The sequence below is a fragment of the Gracilinanus agilis genome, chromosome 3 (genome assembly GCF_016433145.1).
Source record: "Gracilinanus agilis isolate LMUSP501 chromosome 3, AgileGrace, whole genome shotgun sequence".
NCBI classification, from domain to species: domain Eukaryota; kingdom Metazoa; phylum Chordata; class Mammalia; order Didelphimorphia; family Didelphidae; genus Gracilinanus; species Gracilinanus agilis.
The window spans coordinates 492,146,697-492,174,289 of NC_058132.1; the positions used below are offsets into that span (position 1 = coordinate 492,146,697).

Sequence of the window (27,593 nt, forward strand, 5' to 3'; positions counted from 1 at the left end):
CACACACACACACACACACACACACACACACACGAATTCCCCTTTCTCTTTCTCTACCTTTTCTTTTCTTTGTCAGTCATCAATAGTCATAGGCTGAATATGACAGCCATTTAGGGACACTATTGATTTCAAATCCATTCCAGAGTGTGATTCACACAGCTGCCTCTATCTTACTGAGCTTTATGGCCCAAAGAGTCAGAAGGGTTTTAGGTAAGACCAATCATAGCCTAAAGAATTTCAGAAATAGGACCTCTTTTTTTTTTAAGAGGATTTGCAATTATTCAAAGACCTTTAGCCAAGCTATTTGTACTTGACCCAGGAACAAGATACATTCTCTATCTCTATCTCTACCCAGTGGTATGGGTGATTGCTGATTTAAAATACTGTAGTGTTGGAATCTATCCAGCAGCTCCAGGGATCTGGAAAGCTACATGGTTTAGGTGAGAAAGAACCAAGGTGGAAACTGTCAGTCTAGTGCTTAGCTCATGACCATTCTTACAGGCATTGAGTTTGGGATTTGTTATATACATTTTTCAAGAGCAGTTTCTTACAAAGCACAATTGAGTTCATGGCTGTAAAACACCCAAGGTTAAAGAATTACCTTGTGTCTGGTATATATATAGCTTACAAAAAATTTCTCCCATGAAGATTATGCCCGAATGAGACAAGGTCCAAGGTTAAAGAATGAGTCTCACTTTTTTAATATTCTATTTTAGTAACAGTTTCCATTCTTCAAAAGACATATTAAAGAATGAGCCTTTAAGATTGTGGGGTGTACTTAGTCCTTGGAAAGTACCTAAGTGAAAATGGAATTTGTCTGCCCTACCATGCCTTATGGTGTCCTTGGGATGTCTGGAAGCAGGGAAAAAATACAGAGGAGCTTCTGCTAATTTCTGCTTTTTTCGGCTTGGGGAAAAACTGTTAACTCCTTAACTGCTGGTTTACTATATGGTACCTAGAGGCTTTCTATAAAACTTTAGGCTCTCCTAAAAATTTAAATTAATATGTTTTCAATCATAAAAGGAGCCACCAGTTGGGGTCCAGATTTTCATTTCAGATAAACCATCCTGTCTGCATCCAGACTTGCTAGTGTAAGTTTTAAAATTAATATTCAATGCCTCCAAAGAATGATATTTATAAGGATTTTATTTAAAGCGTAGGGAAAGAGTCTCAACTCAACCTTACCATGCCGCCTCCTCTCCAAAAAAGCCCCGTCACCACGCCCACAACAACCATCTCAAAAATGGTCCATGAACCCACAACCAATAGGAAAAGGCTTAAGGAATTATGGGTATGGTGAAAGGGAGTTTGGGTAATGTAGTTTTAAAAGGGGTACAAGCTCTTTTCAACTTTACATTCCCCCTGTGATCCTTTGGGAGACAAGTCTCCCCAATGGATCATGAAAACATAATCAAATTAAAGTTTACAATAATTCAGAGATAAAAGGGAAATAAAAGGGAGAAAGAACAAAACCAATGTTCGGTCCATTGACAATAAGCCATTTAGGGGGCAGTCCCCTTTTTCTGGCATAAAGTGTCCATTCAAAATAAATACATTCAACCCCCCAAAGTCCAAATTCGCCATGTCTCGAAATTCACACTGGATCTTTTGGTGCAGTGTGTGGTCTCTGCATGCATCTTCATGGCGTCTTCTGGATTCTGGGAGGTGGTCTTCTGTTCTAAATTAGTGTCAAATTCAAGTCCAAATTTACAGAAATAACATAGTCACTCAGAGTAGAACAACTTTACATTTCCCCCCCCTGAGGAAAATACAGGGATACACATGGGAATCACACAGGAATACATGGTCAAGGCATAAGGTATATGAATCAATTCTCAAAACATCAAAAAGTCCAAAGAAAAAGGAAAAAAAGAGGAAAAAAATAACCTTTGAGGAAAATACAGGATATTTTTAAAAATGTGAAAGGAAAAAATTCTAGGAACAAGAAAAAGGAAAAAAAAATTCACAAATCAAAGCAGGTTCCTGTAGCAATCCATGTCCCATAAGCTTTGCAACAACAATCATTCACTAACCCAATTTAGCAGCCTGGACTACAGTAAGTTGTCACATCATAAAAGAAATAGAAAAAGGAGACTAGATCTCAAGACAAATGGGAAATAGCATTTCCCGGTGCAATACTTTTCTTCACTTTCAGAGATAATCGAGCCAGAACAATTCAATGTCGAGTACTTGATATCGTGTGCGGTACAAGGAAGTGCTTGCTACATCTTAATATATGCTAAGCATCGCAACCTCGAGTCTCACACAAAATCAAGTCTTTGAGTAGAATGTCATCAATCCCTGTAGGATTAGTTTGGTCTCTTTCCTTTATGTGCTCATTTGCACTTCGCAGGTCAAATACTCTATGCTCCGTTATGGTCCGATTTTCCTTGGATTAGACATAGTCATTGAGCAAAAGTCTCATAATAGTTAAATAACTAGTGGCAGGTTTCTATAGTCCAAAGCTTTTGGGGTATAAATTTATATGCTAGGCAAATGGATATCTTAGCTTATTCTTATTGCAAAAATCAAAACAGTCAAGAATCTATTTAATGCTGGTGACGTGCTCCAAATGTTAAAAATGAGAGAAAGAAAAAAAAAATCAAATAATGTATTGCACATGTAGGAAGAAAAACCAACAAAAAAAATGTGTAGTTTTTACACAATCACAGAGGTAAAGAATAGAGGTTAATTTTCAAGAAATAAGATTCATTACCTCCTTAACTTGCCATGATCCACAGTGTGAGTGCAAATGAGGTAGACAAAGTGATGTGGGTGCAAATGAGTTATATAAAGCAATAATACATCCAAGAAAGAACAAAAGGAATAACAAAAGGCATAAAATGTTTTGAAAGGCACATCAGGTCAATATAGGTCACTAATACAGATATTTTGTTGTGAACTAGTATATGTATTGTTCAAGTACAAGGATCAATCAAATAAAGTGCAACAAAATAGTGCAAAATCCAGCAATAGAGCATTCTCATCACAATAGTCAAATAAAATCAATAGTCAAATATAATAGGTGCAGGTAATAGTACTTAGTACAGAGAATTATTCATTATCAATAGAGGATACTCGTTTCACATGACTGCAATGAATCCATGAGTCCCTCTCCCCAATTTTAATGGCTGTTGGTGTAGTTAATAGGAGCTGGAATGGTCCATCATAAGCAGGTTCAGTTGACCCAGTACATTTGAAATTCTTTATGTACACACTATCACCTGGGTTCAAATCATGAAGCAAGAAGTCTTAAGGGGCCTGCTTAAACAGCAGCTCCAGAGTTGTGGAGTTCTCGCAATTTTGTTTGTAATTGTCTGATATAAGTGGCAACGGTTGTATCCCCTCCTAATAATGAAGTATAGGGTTGAATGGTTGTGCCTGAATAGGTGGATGTTCAAATAGCATCTCAACTGGTGAGATGTGTAAATCACCTCTGAGTCTGCTTCTGAGATAAAATAAAGCCAGAGGTAGAATTTCAGCCCATTTCAAATGAGTCTCCGTGCATAATTTGCCAATCATAGTTTTAAATTCCTTATTCATCCTTTCAACTTGGCCGGAGTTCTGGGGATGATATGCTGTATGAAATTTAGGAATTATCCCCAAACATGAATAAATTTGTGATAAGACTGACTCAGTAAAGTGAGTTCCTCTATCAGAATCAATACATGCTGGTAGGCCAAAACGAGGAATAATCTCTTTCAAAAGGATTTTGGCAACAAAAGCTGCTGTGGCCTGAGCAGTAGGAAATGCTTCAGGCCACCTGGTCAGTTGATCGACTATGACCAGACAAAATGTATAGTGTCCAGCTTTTGGCATAGAGATAAAATCAATTTGCAAATGTTCAAATGGTGTGTCCACCAAAAGCTTTTTCTCAAAAAGTGTGCTGATTAAAGGCCTGGCAGTTGAGACAAGCTGTACATATTTTGGAGGCAATTGTAGTTATTCCAGGTGCTATCCATACTCTTTTTTTTTTAAACCTTAACTTCTGTGTATTAGTTCCTTGGTGGAAGATTGGTAAGGGTAGGCAATGGGGGTCAAGTGACTTGCCCAGGGTCACACAGCTGGGAAGTGTCTGAGGCCGGATTTGAACCTAGGACCTCCTGTCTCTAGGCCTGGCTCTCATTCCACTGAGCTACCCAGCTGCCCTCTATCCATACTCTTTTAACAGAGTCTACAATGCCTTGGGTGCCAAAATGACTGTATTTATGGATAGAATGACAAATTTGGTTATAGAAAGCCCTAGGGAGCAGGGGCTTGCCTTCAGATGACACCCATACTCCATTTATCTGTTTTGCTTTAAATCTCTGCTTCCATTTTCCCACTTCCTTGTCATTATAGGAAATGGATAGATCCAAATGATCAGTAATTGTTAGTGGCATAATTAACTCAGGTCCTTCTAAGGCTGCTAGTTTGGCTGCAGCATCTGCTTGATCATTTCCCCTGGAGACATGGTCAGTGCCACCTGTGTGTGCAGAGCAGTGAACAACAGCTATGGCTTCAGGGAGCTGGATGGTAGAAAGAAGTTCAGTGATAAGTTCTGCATTGGCAATACACTTTCCAGCTGATGTTAAAAATCCCCTTTGAAGCCACAACATGCCAACAGCATGACATATACCAAATGCTTAACGGGAGTCTGTATAAATTGTGACCCTTTTGTTCTGTGCAATGATACAAGCCTGTTTTAAAGCTGTGAGTTATGCACCTTGTGCACTCACGTGAGGGTAAAAAGCAGCTGACCAATTCTGTAACTACTGCAGCTCCTGTATAGCGCACACCCTCTGTCATAAAAGAAGAACCATCTGTAAATAATATTAAATCAGGATTATCCAAAGGGGTGTCCAATAAATCACTATGAGGTTTATCAACAGTGGACACCAAAGATGTACAATCATGTAAAGGTTCTCCAGAAATTGGCAAGTCAGGGAACAAGGTTGCAGGATTAAGAGCTCCACAGCGTTTTAATGTGATATGTTCATTATTCAATAGGGTTATCTCATCTCTCGTAATCCTTCAATCAGTAAATGCCTGAGTTCTATGTCTTAATAACAATGCCTCTACCTCGTGCAGGCACATTATGGTCAGAGGGCATCCTAGTACCAAATCAGCAGATTTCGTCACTAATAAAGCTGTGGCAGCTACTCCTCTAAGGCATGATGGTGCTCCTGCAGCTACTGGGTCCAGCTGGGCTGAATAATAGGCTACTGGGCGTTGATCAGGTCCTAAGAGTTGAGTTAGAACACCTGAAGCTACTCCTTTCCTTTCATGGACATATAAAGTAACTGGTTTGTCATAATTTGGGATACCGAGAGCAGAGGCAGACAGGATAGCATGTTTTAAATTTGAAAGAGCTATTCGGTGTTCCTTTTCCAATTTAAGTGGTTCAGGGACTGTGTTTTTTGTGAGCGCTACAAGGGACTTAGTGATTTCCCCATAGCAGGGGATCCACTGCCAACAAAATCCTGTCACTTCAAGTATTGCCTTCAATTGTTTTTTAGTGGTAGGATCAATTAAGTTTTGGCTACTTTCAATAGGTTGTGGAGAAATTAAATGGGATCCAGCAGTTAAAATAAATCCTAAATATTGCACTTTTGGGAGACACCACTGAACCTTTTCTTTTGAGATTTTGTGGCCTCTTTTATGTAATTCTAAAAGAAGATGTTTACTATCTTCTTGACATGTTGTGGCATCTGGTGAGGCCAAGAGTAAATCATGTACATTTTAATTAACTTGCTGTTTTTAAATGTAATATTATCTGTGTGATGGCTCAAAATCTGTGCAAAAGGGTTGGGCTTTCAACATACCTTTGGGGCAAACGTGCCCATGTCCATTGGAAACCTTTCCAGGTGAAAGCAAGGATATGTCTGGAATCCTCATGTATAGGTATGGAAAAGAAGGCTGAGCACAAGTATTACTGTAAAGTATGTAGCTGTGCTAGGAATAGAAGAAATGATAGTATTTATATTGGAAACTACAGGGAGTCTCTTTATAACATGATTGTTCACTGCCCTGAAATCCTGTATGAATCCATAGAGATGCTTGCCATCAGGCCCCAATTTTGGCTTTTTAACAGGCAGGACTGGCGTATTGTATTCAGATTTATAGGGAATTATGATGGCTTGGTCAGTTAGTGAATTTATCACTGGGGTAATGCCCTCTATTGCCTCCTTTGAGAGAGGATACTGAGGAATGGAAGGAGGTGGGCTAGATTTTGTTTTAATTTGGACAGGGACAGCTGATTTAAGTATGCCAACATCGGAAGTTGATGTGGCCCAGAGAGACTCAGGTATATCTGTTGGGATTTCAAAAGTGGGAGACCCCTGTATCTCATAACTATCTGAAAGGAGCACAGGGAGTAAAGTTAAGGATTACTCAGTCAATTCCAGTGACATAGAGCCATCTGGAGAGCAATTTATTGTGGCTCTAAGCTTGCATAAAAGATCTCTTCCCAGCAAGTTTATAGGGGACCCGGGCATCAATAGGTAAGAGAGCTCCACATTTTAGGGGCCCTACGGTTACTGTTCTAGGGGAGAGCTTTGGAACCATTTGGGGTTTTCCTGATACCCCCACTACACTTATTGATCCTATGGAATTGCAATATGGGTCTGGTGTACTCTTCAATACAGATCTGGAAGCTCCAGTGTCCACAAGACAGTCATAATAGGCCTTACCAACCTTTAATGTTACATAAGGCTTGTCAGTATGGGGGGGGGCAGTCGATGGGGACAACGGGCAGGAAGGCATCAGGGTCTAGAAAATCAGAGGTTGTATCATTTGATCCCTGTGTCTCAACCCTCCCCTCCCCCCCCATACACCTTCATAATCTTTGGGTAGGCCCTTGGGCTCCTCCTTGAGGGGCAGTAGCACCCTGGGTGGTTCAGGGCCGAGCTCCACTCAAGATATACTGCTCTGGAGTCATTTGGTATGAGTTATCAATTGCCTGATCCATATACCTAGATCTGTTACTAGTCTAAAGTCACGATCCCTGAAATCATTGTTTCCATAATCATTATTATTTCTATGATTTCTATAATCATTATTTTATAATTGTTATTATTTCTATAATTATAATTATTTCTAAAGTTGTAATTTCTGAAGTTATTATTTCTAGATGCTTGATTCCAAGTCCTACAGTTCATCATTACATGACCCCTTCTTCCACCGAAATGGCATATAAGGGGCTGAAAGTTAGATTCTTGGAGAGGGGCAATTGCCAGTGGTTTAGTAGCAGACTCTTGTAGTCGTTTTTCAACTCTATCACTTACAACAGAGTCATTTAAAGAGTCTAGTCTCTTATTAAACATGTCCATATTTTTTTTAACTATGCCCAATAAACTATTACTCTCTTCCTGTTTCTCTTTATGGTTGTTAAAGACATAAACAGCATTTCTCCTTAACTCATCAAGGTCCATTTCGGGCCATGTAGGGCAATTTGTTTTAAAATTATCTACGATCTCTATGAGAGTTATGGACAAATTGTTCCTTTATTAGCCTTACATCTTTTTCAACAGAAAGGTCAAGTTCCATGTATCTATTTCCCATTTCAATGAGCCTGTCCATGAATTGGGAGGGTGTCTCATCATCAGATTGTGTAATGCTTTTAAATTTGGGCCAGGCCTGAGGTTTCTCAGCACATGCTCGCATTGCTCTTAGAAGGGCATCCCTAGCAAGACATAATTCTGAGTAGTCTTTGCGGTCATTATATTGCCAGTTAGGATCTTCAGATGGCCAGCGTACTGCATTGCGTCCTCGGGGTTTGTTAGCTTGGGCGATAATTTTAGTCTTCTCCCATTCTGTTAGGAAAGCCTGGAGCAATTTTTCCACATCTTTATATGAGGGATCATAATCATAGAAAATATCGTCAAATTTTTTTATTACTGTTAAAGGTTCTTTGGTGAAAGACAGGCAATTTTCTTTGAAATCTTTTATATCCTGGCTCGTGAAATGCTTATATTGTTTCAATGTGACCACATCCCCATCGGGTGCTATTGTGGACACTTCCCTTAAGGGAAAAAAGGCCTGCACAGGAATCATTTACTGACTGTGGGTAGGCCAAGTTAGCCAGGAGTTGCAGAGCATGAGCAAATTGGTTTAGAGTGCAACAGAAGAGTTTCTGCACCTGAGATATAGTAGAGGGACCTGGTATTCCTATGTTAGAGGAAACAGATTTGCAAAAATCAGGCCTGTTTTGGGGAGAATCCTCTTCTGTCCTTTGAGCTTATAAGTGATGCACTATCTGGTTCAATTGAACTTGTATGTCGGCTCACATTCTCCTTATTTGTGACCATCCAACCTAGAGAAAAAAGAAAACTACAAGCCACGTAGAAACAAGGAAGTAATCAAGAACTCTTTAAGTTCCTAATTGGGCAAAAACCACAAGGGTTTCTTGTAGAGTAGCATTTATACTGCTGAACATTGTGATCAAAAGGGCAGATTAAAGGGAAGTGGAAAATAGAATAAGTTGTTAACGTATATATTGATTTGTTTATTTATTTAATTTGGGGGTAGGGACAAGCTAAAGGGTATTGTATATATTTTTTTCAATTAAATGGTTTTGTTTGAGAAAATTAATTATAATTTATTTGTTTATATTAAATATAATTTGTTTATAATATATAGTTTATAATTATATTAAATTTGTAAAAAATTTTTCTTTAATATTAATTTAATTTTTTTAAATTAAAAACATTTTAATGCCTTTATTTATTCATATACTTACTTGGTGTTGTTGCTCAGCAGGAAGAAGGGGGGAGAAACAGAAAAGGGGAAAAAAAATTTTTTGCTCTCTATTGACCTCTGGTGGCTAAGTGGTCACACTACAGCAGAGAAGGGTAGGAGTGGCAAGCAAGGGGTGTGACTGTGTTTGCCAGAAACCAAAATGGAGGATATGGCTACAAAACAGGGCAGATTCCCTCTAAAACCTTCACTGTCAAAAATGGGGTTGAAGCGATTACCTTGCTTTTTTTTCAACCCCAGTCAGGCAGGGAAGCTAAAAAAGCAGGCTGGGGTGGATGAAAAAAGGTCAGGACCTCACACACCAAGGCAAAAAGCCCAGCAGAGGTTAGGGGTTTCTGCAAGGTTAAAAGGCTCTTTCTCGCACAGGGGCTAGGGACTGTGGGGTGTTTTAAAGCTTACCAGTCACAGGAGTAGTAGGCAGGTCAGCTGGACAGTCTCAAAAAGGTCCCTAGTGGCAGGAAACCACAATAGTAAATAAAGCAGCTTAAGTCTGGTGCTGGCTGCAGCTTGGGGCTAAAAGCAGCCTTAGGTTTTAAAACCCCACCCGGCCATGCTGTCAAGGGGTGGGAAAAGCACTTGGGAGGCACCCGGAGGCTGCAATGGTCTAAGGACCCAGCAGAAAGGTGGAGCAGGTGAGGAAGGCCTGTGAAAGATGCCTGGGAGGGAAAATGCAGGGATCCAGGGAAAAAAATGGAAGGCAGCTGCTTGAGCAAAGGTTTAAAAAATAAACACAGAAAGCTCTGCTGCTGGGAGTGGGGGGGAGGCTCAGCTGGGAACTATTTTCACATGGAGTCCAAAAATCCCTTTGTGGTCTCCAACTGTAAGTTTTAAAATTAATATTCAATGCCTCCAAAGTATGATATTTATAATGATTTTATTCAAAGCTCAGGGAAAGAATCTCAATTCAACCTTACCAAGCTGCCTCCTCTCCAAAAAAAGCTCTGTCACCACGCCCACAGCAACCATCTCAAAAACCGCCTGCGAACCCACAACCAATAGGAAAAGGCTTCAGGAATTATGTGTATGGTGAAAGGGAGTTTGGGTAATGTAGTTTTAACCCACAACCAATAGGAAAAGGCTTAAGGAATTATGGGTATAGTGAAAGAGAGTTTGGGTAATGTAGTTTTAAAAGGGGTACAAGGACTTTTCAACTTTAATCAGGGCAGAAAAGCCAAGCATAGGGCCTTGCCTAACTTTGCTGACTTTTGATGGGGTCCAGATAAAAAGATTCTATTGAAGACCCTATTTCTCTGAGTGGCTCCCAACACTGTAGTACTGTTCCCACTGTATCCAAGCATCTCTTCATTATTTTGGTTGAGATAGTTGATCTTTTGTTTTTCAAATGATTTTTTAATGATTTTATTCATACCTATAAAATATCACCATCATGTTCAATGGAAAGAGATTTTTTTTTTGTCCTGTATTAGATTTTTTATTTTGTTCTCTAATAATTCTGTTCAATCTGAACCTTCCTCTCTGAGGAAGAAGTTTATGTAGACTCAAGATTAATCCTCCCCCTCTGATGAGAGATTCCAAGGCTAAAATGGCTACTAAAAGAAGAATTCTCATAAAACATTGTCTCAGCATTTCCTGTAAGGTTTTTGAAGCTAGGACAACCTCACCTTGTCTCATCTTTAACAATTAACATGATTTTTCAAAGCTGGTATGTGCCCTTATTAGAGACCTCAGTGAATAGCTTGGACTCATGAATGTACAAAAGTATTCATAAGATAATAAAAGGAACTGCTCATTGCATGTGGAAGCTGTGCCCACTTTCTTTGAAGAAATGGTCACTAATGATCTTTCCTTTCTGTGATGATGGCCAATGAGAAGATTTCTGTCCTGTTCTTGGTTCCATGTTGATAAAAATGTATTATACACCCAACTGGAGGCCATTACATCAGAGGAAGGCAGTTTGACCCATTCTTATCATCAGGTCACATGCTCTGTCATGAAAATGTATTAGCTGAGACACCAAAAACTAAAACAAAGTCTCAAAGCAAAAAAAAAAAAATTTCTTGAGAAGGCTAGTCTTGCCATGAAGCCTGAATCTTGTTAGCAACCAAAGACAATTAGCCTTCTGAATGACCCCCTGATATAGTACTGTTTTACAGAGGTGATGTCAGGACAGGCAGGGGCCCGGCCCAAGGATATTGTCCAGTCTGTCTGGGTCGTGTATGTTCGCCCCTGGATCTTGGTCCCTGCAATGGCCAGTCATGCCATTGACGTCACCTCCCCCTAGCATGACTGTACTGCATGCCATGAGGAATGAGACACAGTCAGCATACACACAAGTTATTTTGAACATTTAGGAGGCCTTAACCTGTGGATGAAGCCCAAGCCTTTGGCCCAGTGTCCCACAGAGCAGAGAAGAAGGCTGTGCAGTTCAGTGAGCTAGTGGGAGGGTGTGGGCAATATCAGTACCAAGTAGCTATCAAGTGTTACAGAGTTATAGAATATCACAGTCATAAGGGGTAGGAATGGGGCTTTATAGTCACAGCTATGAGCACTGAATATTCTCCCAGCTATTACAGATGGGCTACAATTTTTAAGGGATTATTTTGGAATTGAATTTATGAAAGTTTTATGATCTTTCAGAGATTGATCCCCAGACACCATATTCATATTTTTGTTATTTGAAATAGGATTTCCCTCTCTATTATTTCTTTCATTTTTTTGTTAGTTTTTATTATGCACTCCCTCTGTCCTTTCTCCAACCATACATGGCATCTCCTAACAAAAAATATATCTATATATAAAGATTATTTGTTTTTTGTCTCTATCTATTAGTTCTTTCTCTGGAAGTGACATTCACAAGCTCTTCTTGAATCATTAATCCTATAGATATATATAATCTCTAATAACTACTCATATTACTCTTCATTATTTCATGGAAGTCTATTCAAGATTTGTTTTATTTTTAACTGCTTATCATTTCTTATGATGTGGTAGTATTCTATCACAAAAATATACCTAATACACAGCACTTGAAAGATTCTCAAAAACTCTTCAATGATTTTTGTTTAGAACATATAACTTATAAGTTCTAATAAGAAAGAATATTTATGTTGTTCTCTTCTCCTCCATAGATCCACACACAGAACACACAGAACAAAGACTTGCTCCATGATTTTGTAGGGAGAGAGATACATTCTGTTGCAAAAATTCTTTAGCTGAGACACAAAAAAGTGAAACAAAGTCTTCAAGACTATTTATTGAGAGAGGGCCAATCTGACAATAAAGCCAGAGTCCGGCCAGCAACCAAAGACCCTGAGCCTTGTGAGCAGCCTCCTTATATACCCACAATCTTGTTGTTAAGATATGCTTTTTCAGGTTGTTCCCCAAAATCAAGTATTCCTAAGCATCAGGTATTCCTAAGCATCAGGTACAGACAGCAAAAATAAGAAAAAGAGGGGGCAGCCGGGTAGCTCAGTGGATTGAGAGTCAGGCCTAGAGACGGGAGGTCCTAGGTTCAAATGTGGCCTCAGACACTTCCCAGCTGTGTGACCCTGGGCAAGTCACTTGACCCCCATTGCCTGCCCTTACCACTCTTCTGCCTTGGAGCCAATACACAGTATTGACTCCATGACGGAAGGTAAGGGTTTAAAAAAAAATAAGAAAAAGAAGTGAAATAAACTTTGTTCTAAAAATACATAGGTATGTTTGAATACCAATTTCACATAATGCAGCATGGGGTGGAAAAAAGTTATAGAAGCTGTGTGATTTACTTTAAAAAATGATTAGTTTCAGAAAATTTAAGGTCTGTGATCACAAATAAAGAAATTAGGAAAAACTAGAGATACTATTGTAATCGTGAGGGGGTTAGGGGATTTCATAGTCACTGTTCCAAAGTTAGATGCTCCTGGGCATTATTTAAATGAGAGCTAATTTCTCAAAATTCCACTGGGCTCTTAAAGACTATGGTTCCAAGTGTGGACTGTGGAAATCCTAACGAGTTAGAGACCAGACTTTCTCTGTGCTTTGGTTCCTTCCAGTAATTAATGAGAGTCATATTATTAATACTGGCATGTATTTTAGGCCTATGTGCTATGACTTTTGATGGTTTAGGAGGTGGTGACATTCAAGGATGTGGCTGTAGACTTCACCTGGGAGGAGTGGTGCCTCTTGTCCCTTCCCCAAAAGGAGCTGTACAAGGAGGTGATGCTAGAGAATGCCTGGAACTTGCTCTCTGTGGGTAAGGACAATTTTCCCTGGTAAATGAGTCTCCAATCCAATAAAATAGCTTCATTAGTATTTGGACTATATTTGGAGCATTTATTAGTTATGAGAAAGGGAAAAATGCTAGTTTCCTGACTCTAAGAAACAGGGACCTCCTGCTGCTAGTTTTCCTATAAAATAACTTGGAATTCTGTAACATGAACTAGGAGGTTTCCTTGGTGCTCCTGAAACTGCCTCTTATCAAGTCTAGGGAGCTTCAGATCAAAAATTAAATCCATGTTCAAGAATCTCAGACATGGAAGTAATCTCAAATATTATTTGTTCTCATCTTTACCTGGACCTGAATTTTGCCTCCCAAACAAATCTCTGAAAACTGTTCAGTCAGGTTTTCCTTAGAACTTCTTCATCTTTAGGATGGATCTAGTATTTAGAATATTTTTCTCTTTAATAAGCATAAACTTTTAGCTCAAAGGTCCTAGGTATCCCTAGTAGAGCAGATTTGTCCTTAATCTTCCTTCCTTTTGCCCTAAACCTCCAACACAGCTGATGAGAAATAGAAGGAAGAAAATAAGCATTTATGGTCTTAGCCAGGTGTTCTGCCAGGGGTTTTCTTTATATTATATCACTTCTTCCCAAACAGTTATCTCCATTTTACTGTTGAGGAAATAGAGATTAGCTTAAGAAGTTTGTTCTGAGGCATACACACAGAGTTATTGTTTGTGGCCAGATTTAAACTGACACCTTCTTGACTCTAACCTCAGGTCTTTTTCCACTGCACTTTAGCTGCCTCTCATTTTGTAATAATGGAAAACTATGGAATGAGTGTATCCTTCTACATAGGAAATGCATCAGAACCAAATATTCTAATTCCAAATTAGTTTCATGATATTCTCCCCCCTTCTCCCTAAAAATAAATGCTGTGGAAACTTTTGTTCATGAGTCCTTGTAAGCATCCTGCTTACATTCCTCTGTCATTGTCAGGAATGATGGGCTAGCTGAGAAGGAGAATTGGGCCAGTGAGGATTTATTGAGTCTCCTAGCAGAAGAGGCAGAAACTCCCCAAATGAAAAGTACACAAGGTTTATCTACATTTCAGGGAGTGAGGAGCAGTTGGGCTATGGGACAAGAGCTGATCCATGAAGGTCCCTTTGACTGAAGCTTCAGGTTGATCCAGAACAATAACCCTTTTACCCATACAAGCACAAGGCTTAAGAGTTTCTTCCAGAATGGAACCCAATAGTGTGGGAAGTAAAGAGTGGGACAGAGGATTTGGCTATTGCTCATTACGGGTCCCACAGCAGGAAAATATGGCCCATCCTATCCTGGGTTCCTTGCAATAGAAATGCTATAAAGTGAGGGCAGACTCATGTACTAACTCCATGGAGAGATTCTGTAAATGGAGTAACTGGATTCAGTAACTGCCTTTCCCTAAAGATAAGTTTCTCTCCATTCTCCCTCCCTGACTGATTCCCCATAACCAGGACTTGCAGTTTCCAGAGAAGATGTGATCTCTTATTTTGAGCCAAGGGAAACATCATGGATGCTAGAGCAAGAAGACCTGAGAAACTACTGTCCAGGTGAGTAAGGAGATGTGAAGAGTAAATCAAAATTTCTTTTGTCTATAGATCAGCTCAAGAACTTGTAAATTACTCAATCAAAAACTTAAGTACCCCTACTTAGTACCTTACCAGGCACTAAGTATGAGAATTCACAAGTCACTTGCTAGAGTGGGTGACAACTCCAGAGGCCCCTGCCAGCATCCCTGGACAGCACTAGGCAACTTGAAAGACTGTGATTGGTTCCTATAAAGTGAGGAAGGGTCAGGAAGGGACTTGGAAAAAGAAGTATATAAAGTCCTGAACTTCCTGTACAGTTGACTTCTCCTTTGGAGTTCTTCTTTGGAGTCTCTGCTCCTTTAATCTTCTCCTTTTGACTTTTTTGGAGTAGGGCTCTTTAGAGTTTTTGGACTTTGACTTGGACTTGGAGCTTTGGGCCTTTCAGCTGGAGTTTTAAGCTTCAGAACTTTGACTTTCGGCCTTGGAGCTTCTTGGAGTTGGGGACTTTGTTTTTGGGTTCACTGCTGCCTCAGTGAGCTTAGCTCACAAGGATTTTTCTGCTTTGGGATGTTGCCTGGATCCTGCCTGGCTTGCGGGTGAATGACTAGGATTCCCATGTGGTGATTGGAACACTGTTGGGGAGGAAGCTTCATTTCACCAGATCTGCATTTAGGGTAGACTAGGCAGTCTCCTTACCTCTTTCCCTTCCACATTTCCCTCTTTTTACTAATATTCCAATGAAAGAAAATTGTTAAACACGACTAATAGTTTTCCTGACTTAAAGGGTTAATAACTTTCTTTTTTATAACTCTATTATTTAGTCAAAATCAAAATATAATCATTATAGCAAGAAGTTTTATGTGAAAGCTGTGGTACCAGAGACTTCTATGTGCCATAGTGAATCATGGGCTAGATTTGATGACTTGAAGACCTGACTTGGAGTTCTTTTTCAGACATATTTAGCAGTGGCTTCCTGGGCAAGTCACTGAATCCTTGAGCCTGAGTTTCATATCAGTAAGATTAAGGAGGTGGACTGCAGGTCCTTTCACCTCCCTTCAGGGAGCTTCATCAGTCTGTGACCTCATAAGAAGTCATTGTTCAGGATTGAAGAACATGAAACTCTCCTGAAACTGCAAAAGGGTTAGGTTATCCAATATGAGCTCTTTATTAGCAAGAAACGAGTATTAGTGCTTGCTATGTGCCTGTTCCCATACTAAGTTATACGCAACAAAATAATCATATAACAGATACCTCCCCTCTTCTGGTAGAATGCATCATCTGCAGGAGTAAACAGCATGCCAGCAATTCTATAGAAACCCTCCAGATACTAAATTCATTGCAGCCAATAAAGAGAGGGAAGGCACAAAAGTGAAGGAGCACTAGGGAAATCTTAATTATGGAAGGTAGCCTGTAGCTTCAAGAAATCTAGATTGAGAATATTAGGAGAAAAGTATAACAGAGAAAACATGGGAAATGAATTGCCAATGGCCATCTAGCAGTTTAGCCCAGAAACTGTGGACAGATATTAGACAATATCTGATAGGGATAAATAAATCAAATGAGAGTTTTTGAAGCATGAGGGAGAAATGGTCATATTGGTTCTCATAGAAAAATAATCATTATTTCATTAGTGTGGGAAATCCTGAAAATGAAAGAAAAATAGAGGTATTGGAAGAAGGAATAGCCTGGATTAAGATGAGGGAGTGGAATGGGTTTTTTTACACATGTAAAGAGATTTTCTTTAACTAGGAGGAGAATGACCTTTTTCTCTAATCCTGAGGCCAAAAAAGGAAAAGGAGGCACCTGAGTTCTATAAGATTTGGTGGATAAGATAGCTCTTCATAAAAATCCAATTTTTAAACAGTAAAATATGTGATGAAGTTCTCATCTCATAAGGTATGAGCAGGGGGTGGGAGTAAGCCATAATGGAGAATTGGAGACCAAGGAAAATATTTAGAAAAGATACTGTGCTGAATGGCAAAGAGAATCAATTAAGGAGATATCAAAGGATTGCTTGCCCACAGTAAGGACCCAGCTGAGATTAGGGAGCCTAATTTTATACTGGTCCCAGGGAGCTGGTTTCATGATTTTCATTCTCCATTCAACTGCACATGAGTAGGAGTAAAGACTGTGCATAAATCACCAGCCCCAGGCTCTTTTCTGATCTCTGGGGCTCAATCTCTGTCCTGTTCTGGGAGAATCAGGTGACCACATCACCTCAATTTAGGGAGATGGCAGCCTAGAAAGAAGTCTCTATGATCTTCAGGATTGGGTCTGCTTTAGCTCCAACAGAGTTACTGTTGACTACTGAGAAATAAGGGCAAGAAAGAGAAAGAAACATGATTGAGGCCAGAACATGCCTTTGCCTTCCTGGAGAGAGACCAGAGAGCTCTTGGCCACTCATAAGTCCTGGGCCTAGTCAGTAAACATGGACTCAATATAAAATATACTCTAGGAAAAACCCCTGAGAACAAAAAGGAGGGACAAAACCAGCTCACAATCTAGGATCCCCACATGGAGATGGTTTAAAATGAAGCAACATATCCTGAATAGCACTCTTAGATGATCCAGGGAGAAAAGAGTGTTGAGAAATTGAAATGTATTTGATTTACAAGGGAAATATAAAATAGAGGAATGAAGACATTTAAAAAGAAAAGCAATCAAAACAGGAAATATCAAAATTAAAATGATAAAATAAAACCCAATGTTAGAAAAGGGCACCTACTGTGTGTCACAAACTTTATAAATATTATCTCATGTGATCCTCATAGAAACCCTAGCAGTTACTTGACAGTATTATGTCAGTATTATAGTGGAGGAGACTGAGACAAAAAGCTGCTGTGAATTACCTAGTGTTAAAAGTCCTAGCAAGTGTCTGAGGTAGAATTAGAATGCACCAGCACCTGTATTGAGACTCTTTATTAATTAAAGTATTCTTTAGATTTGATTTAGTGGAATGTTTAAATGATGAATTTTATTAATTTAAGTTTGAAAATTTTTCTTCTTACTCAAGGAAACAGAATATAAAGCAGTTTACATTCTGATAGTGGAATAAAGGAGACAAGTGTATATGTGGCTATGTACATATGTTTTACTGTTTGTTTCTTTTAGAAGGAGAGATGAGACCTGAAATGAAGGTGACTCCAAGAGAAGTGAGCCTCTCTGTGAAAGAAATGGGCCAAAAAAGATTCATGAGTGATGGTCCCGATAACTTAGCTTTGAGAGAATTTGTTGTTGAAGCTCAAAATTCATCCCTTATTAAACAACAAAGAATACACACTGGGGGAAAATCTAGAGAATATAATCAGTGCGGAAAGACTTCTATGTACAGGGCCAGTCTTGCTATACATCAGAGAATCCAGACTGGGAAGAAACACTATGAATGCAAGCAGTGTGGAAAGACATTCAATTTCAGCTGCCATCTTGCTGTACATCAGAGAATCCACACTGGGGAGAAACCTTATGAATGCAATCAGTGTGGAAAGACATTCAATTTCAGCTCCTGTCTTTCTGTACATCAGAGAATCCACACTAGGGAGAAACCTTATGAATGCAATCATTGTGGAAAGACATTCATTCAGAGCTCCCAACTTGCTGTACATCAGAGAATTCACACTGGGGAGAAACCTTATGAATGCAAGCAATGTGGAAAGACATTCAGTCAGAGCTATAGTCTTTCTGTACATCAGAGAATCCACACGGGGGAGAAACCTTATGAATGCAATCAGTGTGGAATGTCATTCAGGTACAGCTCCCGTCTTTCTGTACATCAGAGAATCCACACTGGGGAGAAACCTTATGAATGCAATCAGTGTGGAAAGATATTCAGTCAGAGCTCTGGTCTTGCTGTTCATCAGAGAATCCACACTGAGGAGAAACCTTATGAATGCAATCAGTGTGGAAAGACATTCAGTCAGAGCTATGGTCTTTCTGTACATCAGAGAATCCACACTGGGGAGAAACCTTATGAATGCAATCAATGTGGAAAAACATTCAGGGATAGCTCCCATCTTTCTGTACATCAGAGAATCCACACTGGGGAGAAACCTTATGAATGCAATCAGTGTGGAAAGGCATTCAGTCAGAGGTCCTATCTTGCTAAACATCAGAGAATCCACACTGGGGAGAAACCTTATGAATGCAATCAGTGTGGAAAGACATTCTGTCACAACTATGATCTTGCTGTACATCAGAGAATCCACACTGGGGAGAAACCTTATGAATGCAATCATTGTGGGAAGACATTCATTCAGAGCTCCCGACTTGCTGCACATCAGAGAATCCACACTGGGGAGAAACCTTATGAATGCAATCAGTGTGGAAAGACATTTAGTCAGAGGTCCTATCTTGCTAAACATCAGAGAATCCACACTGGGGAGAAACCTTATGAATGCAATCAGTGTGGAAAGACATTCAGGTACAGCTCCCATCTTTCTGTACATCAGAGAATCCACCCTGGGGAGAAACCCTATGAATGCAATCAGTGTGGAAAGACATTCAGTCAGAGCTATGGTCTTTCTGTACATCAGAGAATCCACACTGGGGAGAAACCTTATGAATGCAATCAGTGTGGAAAGACATTCAGTCAGAACTATGGTCTTGCTGTACATCAGAGAACCCACACTGGGGAGAAACCTTATGAATGCCATCAGTGTGGAAAGACATTCAATTTCAGCTGCCATCTTGCTGTACATCAGAGAATCCATACTGGGGAGAAGCCTTATGAATGCAATCATTGTGGAAAGACATTCATTCAGAGCTCCAATCTTGCTGCACATCAGAGAATCCACACTGGGGAGAAACCTTATGAATGCAACCATTGTGGAAAGACATTCAGTCAGAGATCCTATCTTGTGAAACATCAGAGAATCCACACTGGAGAGAAAACTTTTGAATGCAAGCAATGTGGAAAGACATTCAGTCAGAGCTCTGGTCTTGCTGTACATCAGAGAATTCATGCTGTGAAGAAACCTTAAGTCAACCAATGTGAAAAAACAATCACAATGAGTTCCACTCTTACTCATCATCAGAGAATCCATACTTTTGTGGTGAATGTTTATCACACCAAGCTAATTAGGTTTATTGAGAGGAGGCCAAACACTGATTAAAGCTGAACCCTGGTTTGGATCAGGACCAGAGTCCCAAAGCCTTAGAAGATAGTCTTTTTTATAGAATCTGATGACATCCTGTCCCAAAAGACAGACTGAATATAAAATTGTATCACATGGACAGATTATGGCAGTGCTTATGATATCCTGTCCTAAAAGACACACTGAATGCAGAATTTTCTTTTTTTTCTTAATTTTCATGTTTTAGAAAAACTTTACATGGTTATATGATTTATGTTCTTACTTTCCCTTTTACCCCCCACCCCCAATAGCCAATGTGCATTTCCACTGGTTTTAACATTGAATTCAGAATTTTCATATGGACAGATTGCACAAGTACTGAATAAGCCAGAAAAATTTTTAAAAATACTTTGTATAGTAATTGTGTGTCTATTATTATTACTAACAATTTCAGCAAAGCAGTAGAAACAACTAAGAGAAAGGCAGAGTTAGAAGATGGAGGATCTAAACCAAGAATCAGCCAAGAGGCCAGTATCATGGGGTCAGAGACAGAATAGAGTGGAGTTGATGTGGTAGAAACACACTCAAGTTTGTAGCAGTATCTTATCCCAAGAATGGGAGACCCAAACTCACATTCAATCAAAAAGAAAAGAATTTTATTTGAAAAAGAATTAATTTAAGGTGGTACAGTAACTGGTGGGATTGTCTGGGGGCTGATCAGGTAGCCATTGGGCTAAAGGACAAGCCTAGGGTAAAGTAGAGTAGTCCCTTGGGAGCTGATAATATGGAGTAGAGTACTGTACAGCCACTCTGCTGTAGAGTGGCTGCTTCATGTATGGGATAACATCCCCAGCTGTAGAATAGCAGCTTCTCAGTTCTGTGGATGAGGGTTGGCATATTTGTTAGGGTCAGGATGTTTGTCATTTCCCATTCCAGAGAAAAGTTTATTTTTCCTGAGAACTCTGGAATGCAGCCAAGGCCAAATTCAGATGGAGGTGTGTTTGGGGGTTTGATATTGTAGGGAATAAGGAGCATGCACACGTTTGTGGGATACCTCTGTAATTCCATTGTCTGCAAGGAGCAAGTCCCTTGTTCCCCTTTTCTACCTTGTCATCATTGGTCAGAGAAGTGTGAGAGAAGTCTCCCTCCCCTTCTAGAATGAGAATATGGCAGAGGAGTGCAAGGGGAGTGATACATTAGAGAACAACTATAGGTCATGAATTATATCTCACAGTTCTAAGAACCATATGAGTACTTTAGTTCTCGTATTTAATACAATTAGGCACAAAGATGATGCTCATTATAGAATATTAAAAATCCAGTACATAGTATGGATCAATCTTCATTTCATGTTTGACTAATGCATCAATTACAGGTTTTGCAGTTGATATTCAACCAGTGCTAACTAGTGAGAAATGTCTAATTTCAGAATCTGAGGGTCCCTTTCCTAGTATTACCCTCTTAATACCTGCCTTCAGTCCATATCAAAGTAAGTAGAAAAGTCTGAAAGGGGGTTGAGAAATTCCCTGTGATGAAGGGCAGAGCTTGGCAAGTAGAGGCAGGTAGAATGTTGAGTTCCTGACCCAGGGTAACATTGGAGGAAAGGGCCCAACCTGGGCCTTCAGGGACTAGGCAGAATGGGGTTCTTAGGTCTGGGAACACCCACCCAGAGTGGGCTGGTTATAAACAGAACCCTTAGGAGGTGAGAAAATTTGTTCTTTTGGAAACCCACTCTTCAGGTGCAGGTCCCAGGTAAGTCTAGGCCAGGAACCCAGAAGGCACCAGATATCTCCTGGCTCCCCTTTCCTTTGGGCTTCATTCCCTGCTTCTTACCTCATGGTGAGCATCTTCTGTAGCTATCAGGAACATGGCTTTCCTGGAACTAGCTACTGGTTATCCACACTCACATTCACATCTCAAATGCCTGCCTCAGGATAGGCCTGCCTCATTCTTTGAGTACTCTGTAGTGTAAGGGGTAAAAAAGGGTTTGGATAGGTTAAATATTAAAAGGTTTGGTCACCAGGGAATTGAATCATTATCAATTCTTAAATAAAGAATAACCTCAAGTCAAAATGACTTTTATAGAAGTTCATTTACAAATGAGAAGAGAGAAAAATTTAGAAATTTTGAAAGAGGATAAGGTAAAATAATTTACCTGACAATAATTTGCTTAGGTCCCTGGTTTAACCCAAGTAGATCTAACTAGTCCTCAATTGGAAAAAGGCGAAGCCTTGAGCCAAGGACTGAGGCCCGAAGGTCCTGGAGGTGAATTAAGCAAAAGCTTCAATCACAGAGTCTCTTTTGAAAGGGAAGTTCCTTAAGAGAAGTTCAGGAAGATTCAGTCTGATTACACTCACCACGTGGAATTCCAAAGGAAAGGTTTAAGAACAGTCAACAGCTCCAGAGCTCCTCCACATCCCAATCACGAACCAGAAGCCCTCCTTCAGGTTCTGTTCATAAACCAGAAGGGCTTCTGTAGGTCCCATTCACAAACCAGAAGAGACACTGAGCTCACTGAGCTCTTTTAAAGGAGCTTCTTTTGGGTCACTTCCTGTTTCTTCTTTTTAGTTTATGTGTCCAAGCACAACAGACACTTTTCTTAGGACTGCCCAGGAGGCAGTAAATTTTGATTTCACTCTAGCACACATGGGTCACAGACCATCCAACTTGTGAGTTTAGTGGAGATGTTTTCACCTGTGATGATTCAATCTAAAGATTGGTATTCAGGAAGTGGCAGCAATCATTTTAAGATTGCTTAAGAGATTAAGATTAAGAGACAAGGGGGCAGCTGGATAGCTCAGTGGATTGAGAGCCAGGCCTAGAGACGGGAGGTCCTAGGTTCAAATCCGGCCTCAGACAACTTCCCAGTTGTGTGACCCTGGGAAAGTCACTTGACCCCCATTGCCCACCCTTACCAAACTCACTCTTCCACCTAGGAGCCAATATACAGAAGTTAAGGGTTTTAAAAAAAAGATTAAGAGACAAGAAGGCAAAAGTGAAAAGTCATATTGAGGTAGAGGTGTGCCTCTTTGCTGAGAGCCCCTCAGAAAAATAAGGGTCCCCATCAGGTTTTCATCAAGTCAATGCTCATGGCAGAGCTCTGCATGGACCCTGTTGTCTGAAAATCAGGCCACAGGATGGATGGATAACCCAATCAGACCCCTCTGTGTGACTTCTGACGAACACCTTTTATTATTGAAATTATTATAATCTATATTTTTAGGATAGCCTCAAGTTTTATAGTATAGATAGAAAATTCCTTTATAGAAATCCCTTAATTACTCTATAATAAACCAGCATTTAGTGAGTTAATAGTTCATACCCTCAGTAAAATAGCAGAAGGTGCTTTAATCTTTTTCTCTCTCTATCTCAAGATTCTGAAGGACACACCGTGGTAAAATCAAAACATAATACACTCTCACTTTATTTTCCCATGCTGAATTTTACCCCAGGAACTTAAATATTCTGATACTTAAATCCACTTTTGAAATATGTTGAAGGTTCTTTTTGTTAAAATAAAAATTAGATAAAGTAGGGTTTTGGTAGCCTTGAAGACTTTAGACTAGGTATAATCTATATGTAGAAATACATTTTTGTGCCAACTCTTATGTAACTGATAAGACCTTGAGCTCTTCTCTGTTTTGGGTTTGAAATGTAAAATTTCCCAGCACTTGTGTGACTGTGACAAAAAGGTATAAAAAATAAAGATTCACAGGAAATTCACAGAACAGCTTCCAGAAATCCACCGTGTCTACAACTCTCTCTTTTTTTTCTCGGCTAAACCCTCACACCTCTCAGGATAACTGGAGCTGTTGAAGTGGGCCCTGGACACCTCTTAGATAGGAGAATGTGATAATGAAGGGAGTCTGAATGGAGAAGAGGATGAGGAAGGGACAAGTAGAGAGTTTCCCTCACAGAACAAAAGACTAGAGTTAGAATTACTAAGAAGCTTAGACCCCAAGCAGATGAGGAGGGGGGGGAGCAGGAGGTTGGGTCTCATTTGTATACTTTTGTGGGGGGAAGGGAGAAAGTGGATAGACCATGTCCTCTCTGTGCCACCTTGGGATGAGTTCATTGATATCCAAATCATCTCCAAGTTATTGGTAAAATTTCAAAGTCATCATCCACAAGCCATGAAGCTCTTTTGGGATTCTCCTGGTCTGGAGCTGATTATTCCTGACTGGTTGGGATCTGGGATTTATAGATTATGGGCTGTGTGCTTGGCCCCTGTGACAAGCCACTGAATGGTTTCCAGATCTCTGGTTACTGTACATGCATCTCATCAAACAAGATGAAGCAATTTCTGGTGCTTCTTGGATCTCGGCCTGTGCCTGGAATTCTGCTGAATGAAAAGAAGCACCCCCAGTACCCCTGGGAAACAGTGACTGGCTTTGGAAAGGAGCTTTGGTCAAAGCTTTGTTTGAGGTTCCTCCCAAAGTCAGCCTCCAAAGAGCAGCACATCCAAGGGAGGATGGATTACTCTTCAAAGCTGAGTTGGTGAATGAGCTCTCTGGGAGAGAAGCAGAACCCATGGAGACAGCTCCCATTGTTAGGTGGTGTTGAGGTTGGTTTAGTATTGGTGGGAATTAACCCTAAACTGTCCTTGTGGTAACATCCAGGTACTACTCTTCTGGGTTTTCCTCTCTGGGGACTAAGTGAACAAGGTCAAATATGACTGACCACCCCCTTCACTTGCTTGATTCTTCCAAGAGAGTTAAAAAAAAAAAACAAACCAGAACCCGCCAGATGGCCCTATTCAGTGGGTCTCACATTCCCTCAACACCCTCTGACCAATGGGAGTGCTGGGATTCCTGACCCCAAATTTCCTGGACCATTTCTCACCCTGAGTTTCCTCCTCTGGCTCCTGTTCCTGCTTCCATCATCTTGTTTAGATAAGTCCATTGGTGAGCTCCCTGTGCCTCCCCTCACCCTAGCCTCCCAATTATTGCTATGGGAGAGCACATCTGCCTTGCAAGAGCCCAAATGATGGAGGAGATGTGGAGAAACCCAGTCCAGTCACCCTGAGGCTACAGGGCCAGATGGCAGACAGAATCCTAGTTTTCCTAGGAGCTGTCTGCTGCCCCTACCTCCAAGTGTAGGGCTGGGCCTTTCCCTCAGGCGGCTGCCCAAGCTTTATCTTGGCCCTCTGGAGGAGGGGGAGAGCGGGGGTCCCTAGGAGAGTGAGGGAGGGAAGGAAGGTGCTGAATGCTGGGAGGAGAAGGTGTGGGTGGTGGCCCAGGGGGAATCCACACCCTGGCATGTGGTTTAGAGGGATGGAAGGAGTCTTGGTGAGAGAGGGAGGGTCATTTCAGGCCCAAGAGATCTCACATGAAAGATGTCAGAGTTGGGGGAGGAGAGGCAGGCAGGGTGCTGAGGTCCTGGCCCAGCATGTGACTGGATTCTTCCCCGGAGCAGAGATCTCTGCCTGTGCAGGTCCCAGATAGGGCTGAACCAGGTCCTCCTCACAGCTCCTGCCTTCTGCTGGCCCTCCTTGTCATAGGGCCTGTTGAGACCCTCAAACTGAAGCCCAAAGAGCTCCCATGTTCAGCACGAGCAAATCTTTTTAAGTCCCTAGAAAGGGAGAAGGAGAGGAGCAGAGATTTCTGACCAGAGTTCAGAGACTGCATATTTGTACAAAGTATATTATACTACATACTGTAAATTTTATAAATAATTGTAACATAGGTTGATAAAGTAGGTTAGGATTAAACTAGTTACCCTAGCCTTGTAAATAGATTAATATACAAACAACATAGGATTAATTAACATAAACACAGAGAAAGTAGTAGACAAGGCTTAGGGAAGTTCAACTTCTAGCTAGATAACATTAGGGCCAGCATAGAATAGGATATTGCATTTAGAAACTTAGGTAAAGATACTAACACACTAACATAGACAAAGTAGTCTTCATAGCATAAATATATTAACATGGTTTTAGAAACATAGGGATTTTAAATAATAAAGCAGAAACTGCTAATAGTAATAAGATTCTTGTATTGCAGTAATTTGTAGACTTAACAATTATTCAGAGAAAATTTTGTTGTTACAAAATTCTTTTGCCTTGCAACATTGTAAAAACTTGGAAAACTCTATCCCTTACCCAAAATGTTCCTTCTTAGCTTAGAGATAGCTTGTAGCTGAATTTATTATTTTGGGTGAGAAGGGAAAATAAGATAGGCATAGGAATAGTTACTCATAACTTAGGGGGACTTTTGGTAAAAGTCCCACAACACAAAACCTGGATACTGTGAGACTGGAGGGAAGGGATGGAATTCTTGGAGGAAGCACAGAATCTTGGAAGAGGAGAAAACCAAAGGACAGTTGGAAGAGCAGAGACTTCTGAGAAAGATTTGCAAGAGAAGGGGTCTTTGGGGATAAGAGCTCAATGAGAGGAAAAGGATCAAGATTTGAGCAACCCGAAGGCTAACCTTGAGAGTTTCCTGACCTGTTTCTGAAGATCTGTTACCCTGATTCACTGTCTACTTGCTACCACTTCAATCTAAGACTGTGTCTACCAAGTTTAGGATTACTGGACTCCATCTGGGAGCAGTTCCCTGAACCCTACATTCCTTGAACCTTGATTACAGAGACCCTTATTAATTATAGATTTCCTGAATAGTGAAATAGGCATAGACTTAGTGCGACAGGCAGGAGAAACCTTGAGTTGAGACTACTTGATCTCCTCTTGGTGAAGGACCTGAAAAGGGGGTTCAAGTATTCCTGCACCCTCTGACCCCCACCTAACCCATCACCCTTTATTAACACCCTGATATCTATATTAAATATTACAAAGTCAGATATCGTTTAACTCATCTTTGGGACAGATAAAGGGAAGAAGTCCCATGGCTGTGCCTGGCTGGGATCCATCTTCAAGTCAGACCCCTGTGATGCCAGCAATTGATCTGGGGGTGCTTATGAGTTCTCCAGTTCAGAGCAACAACAAATCGGGTCACCACATACCCCAGCCTGTGCAGAAGCTTTCCCTCTAACTCTCAAGGGGCAGCACGCCTTCCCTGGGTACCCCAATTTCCAAGGGGACCCCTCAAAGTCTCACAGTATTAGTGGTAGGCATTGAGGAGGGGACTATTATACTGATGCCACCTTGTTGCCATAACTATATCCACCTCCTCATTATCCCCATTAATACACTGGCCTCAGTGTGAGTTCTCATCTCCCTTCACTCATATGAACATCCATCAGTGGAACCCCCTTCCACTTCAAGGTAAGGCCTCCTTCCTTTCTCCATCCTTTCAGGCTTTGCCCTCTCTTTCATACCTTGTCCCCTGTATACTCTTCTCTTTCTGAGCTGATAGTGTTACAGAGTTTTCTCTTTAGCCAGGTGAGAGGAAACCACAAGACACTTAGAATAAGGAAGGAAAGAGATTTATTTCGCACAGTCCCAGATGGGATCTTTCCTCAAAATTCTGGGCCCCCAGCTTTAGGGCTCTGGAGATTTTATACACAATTGATGCTGGGGGATTGTCCCATAGATTACACAATACATACACAGAAACTAGGGTCTCCAGGGTTTATGACCACACACATGATGGGGAAGTACAGACAGCAGAACATAGGCACAGACAGACATAGAGAGATCAGGCAGACTTGTACAGTCCTTATTACGGTACAGACCGGACAAGTCCAGAACATCAATCCATCATGGATTTGTCTGGTCACAGCATGGGAAGTAACAGTGCTCTGTGAAGTAGAACCACTTGCTTTGTTATGGAATTCCAGCAGGTTCATGGCAATGAGGGGCTCTCTGTCACCCAGTTTGTGGCAAGCTTCTGGGTGTGCCAGCCCTGCAAAGCCAGTCCTTAGATCATGAGGGGCTCCCTAAGGGGCAGACCTGAAGATTTCCCACTATGATAGAGACCACGCATCAGTTCTCATTCTATCCATCCTGTCTGCAGCCTTTGATGCCTTTGGCCCACTCTCTCCTCCTTGATATTCTCTTCTCTCTTTTTAGGACACAGCTCTCTCCTGCTTTAGCTCCTACCTCTCTGACCTCTGATTCTCTGTCTTCCTTGCTGGCCTCTCCTCTACCTCACCC

At 40.7% G+C, this 27,593-nt stretch overlaps 1 protein-coding gene across 1 annotated transcript in view; it reads left to right on the plus strand.

Moving 5' to 3' along the window:
- Window positions 1-9,286: 9,286 nt before the first annotated feature.
- LOC123241759 (zinc finger protein 420-like) overlaps window positions 9,287-27,593 on the plus strand; it is a 63,231-nt gene continuing 44,924 nt past the window's right edge. The window contains exons 1-4 of the mRNA XM_044669311.1: window positions 9,287-9,368; window positions 10,851-10,963; window positions 12,805-12,931; window positions 17,583-19,391. Of these exons, the coding sequence (XP_044525246.1) occupies window positions 9,287-9,368; window positions 10,851-10,963; window positions 12,805-12,931; window positions 17,583-19,391 (2,131 nt within the window). The remainder of the gene's footprint in view (window positions 9,369-10,850; window positions 10,964-12,804; window positions 12,932-17,582; window positions 19,392-27,593) is intronic.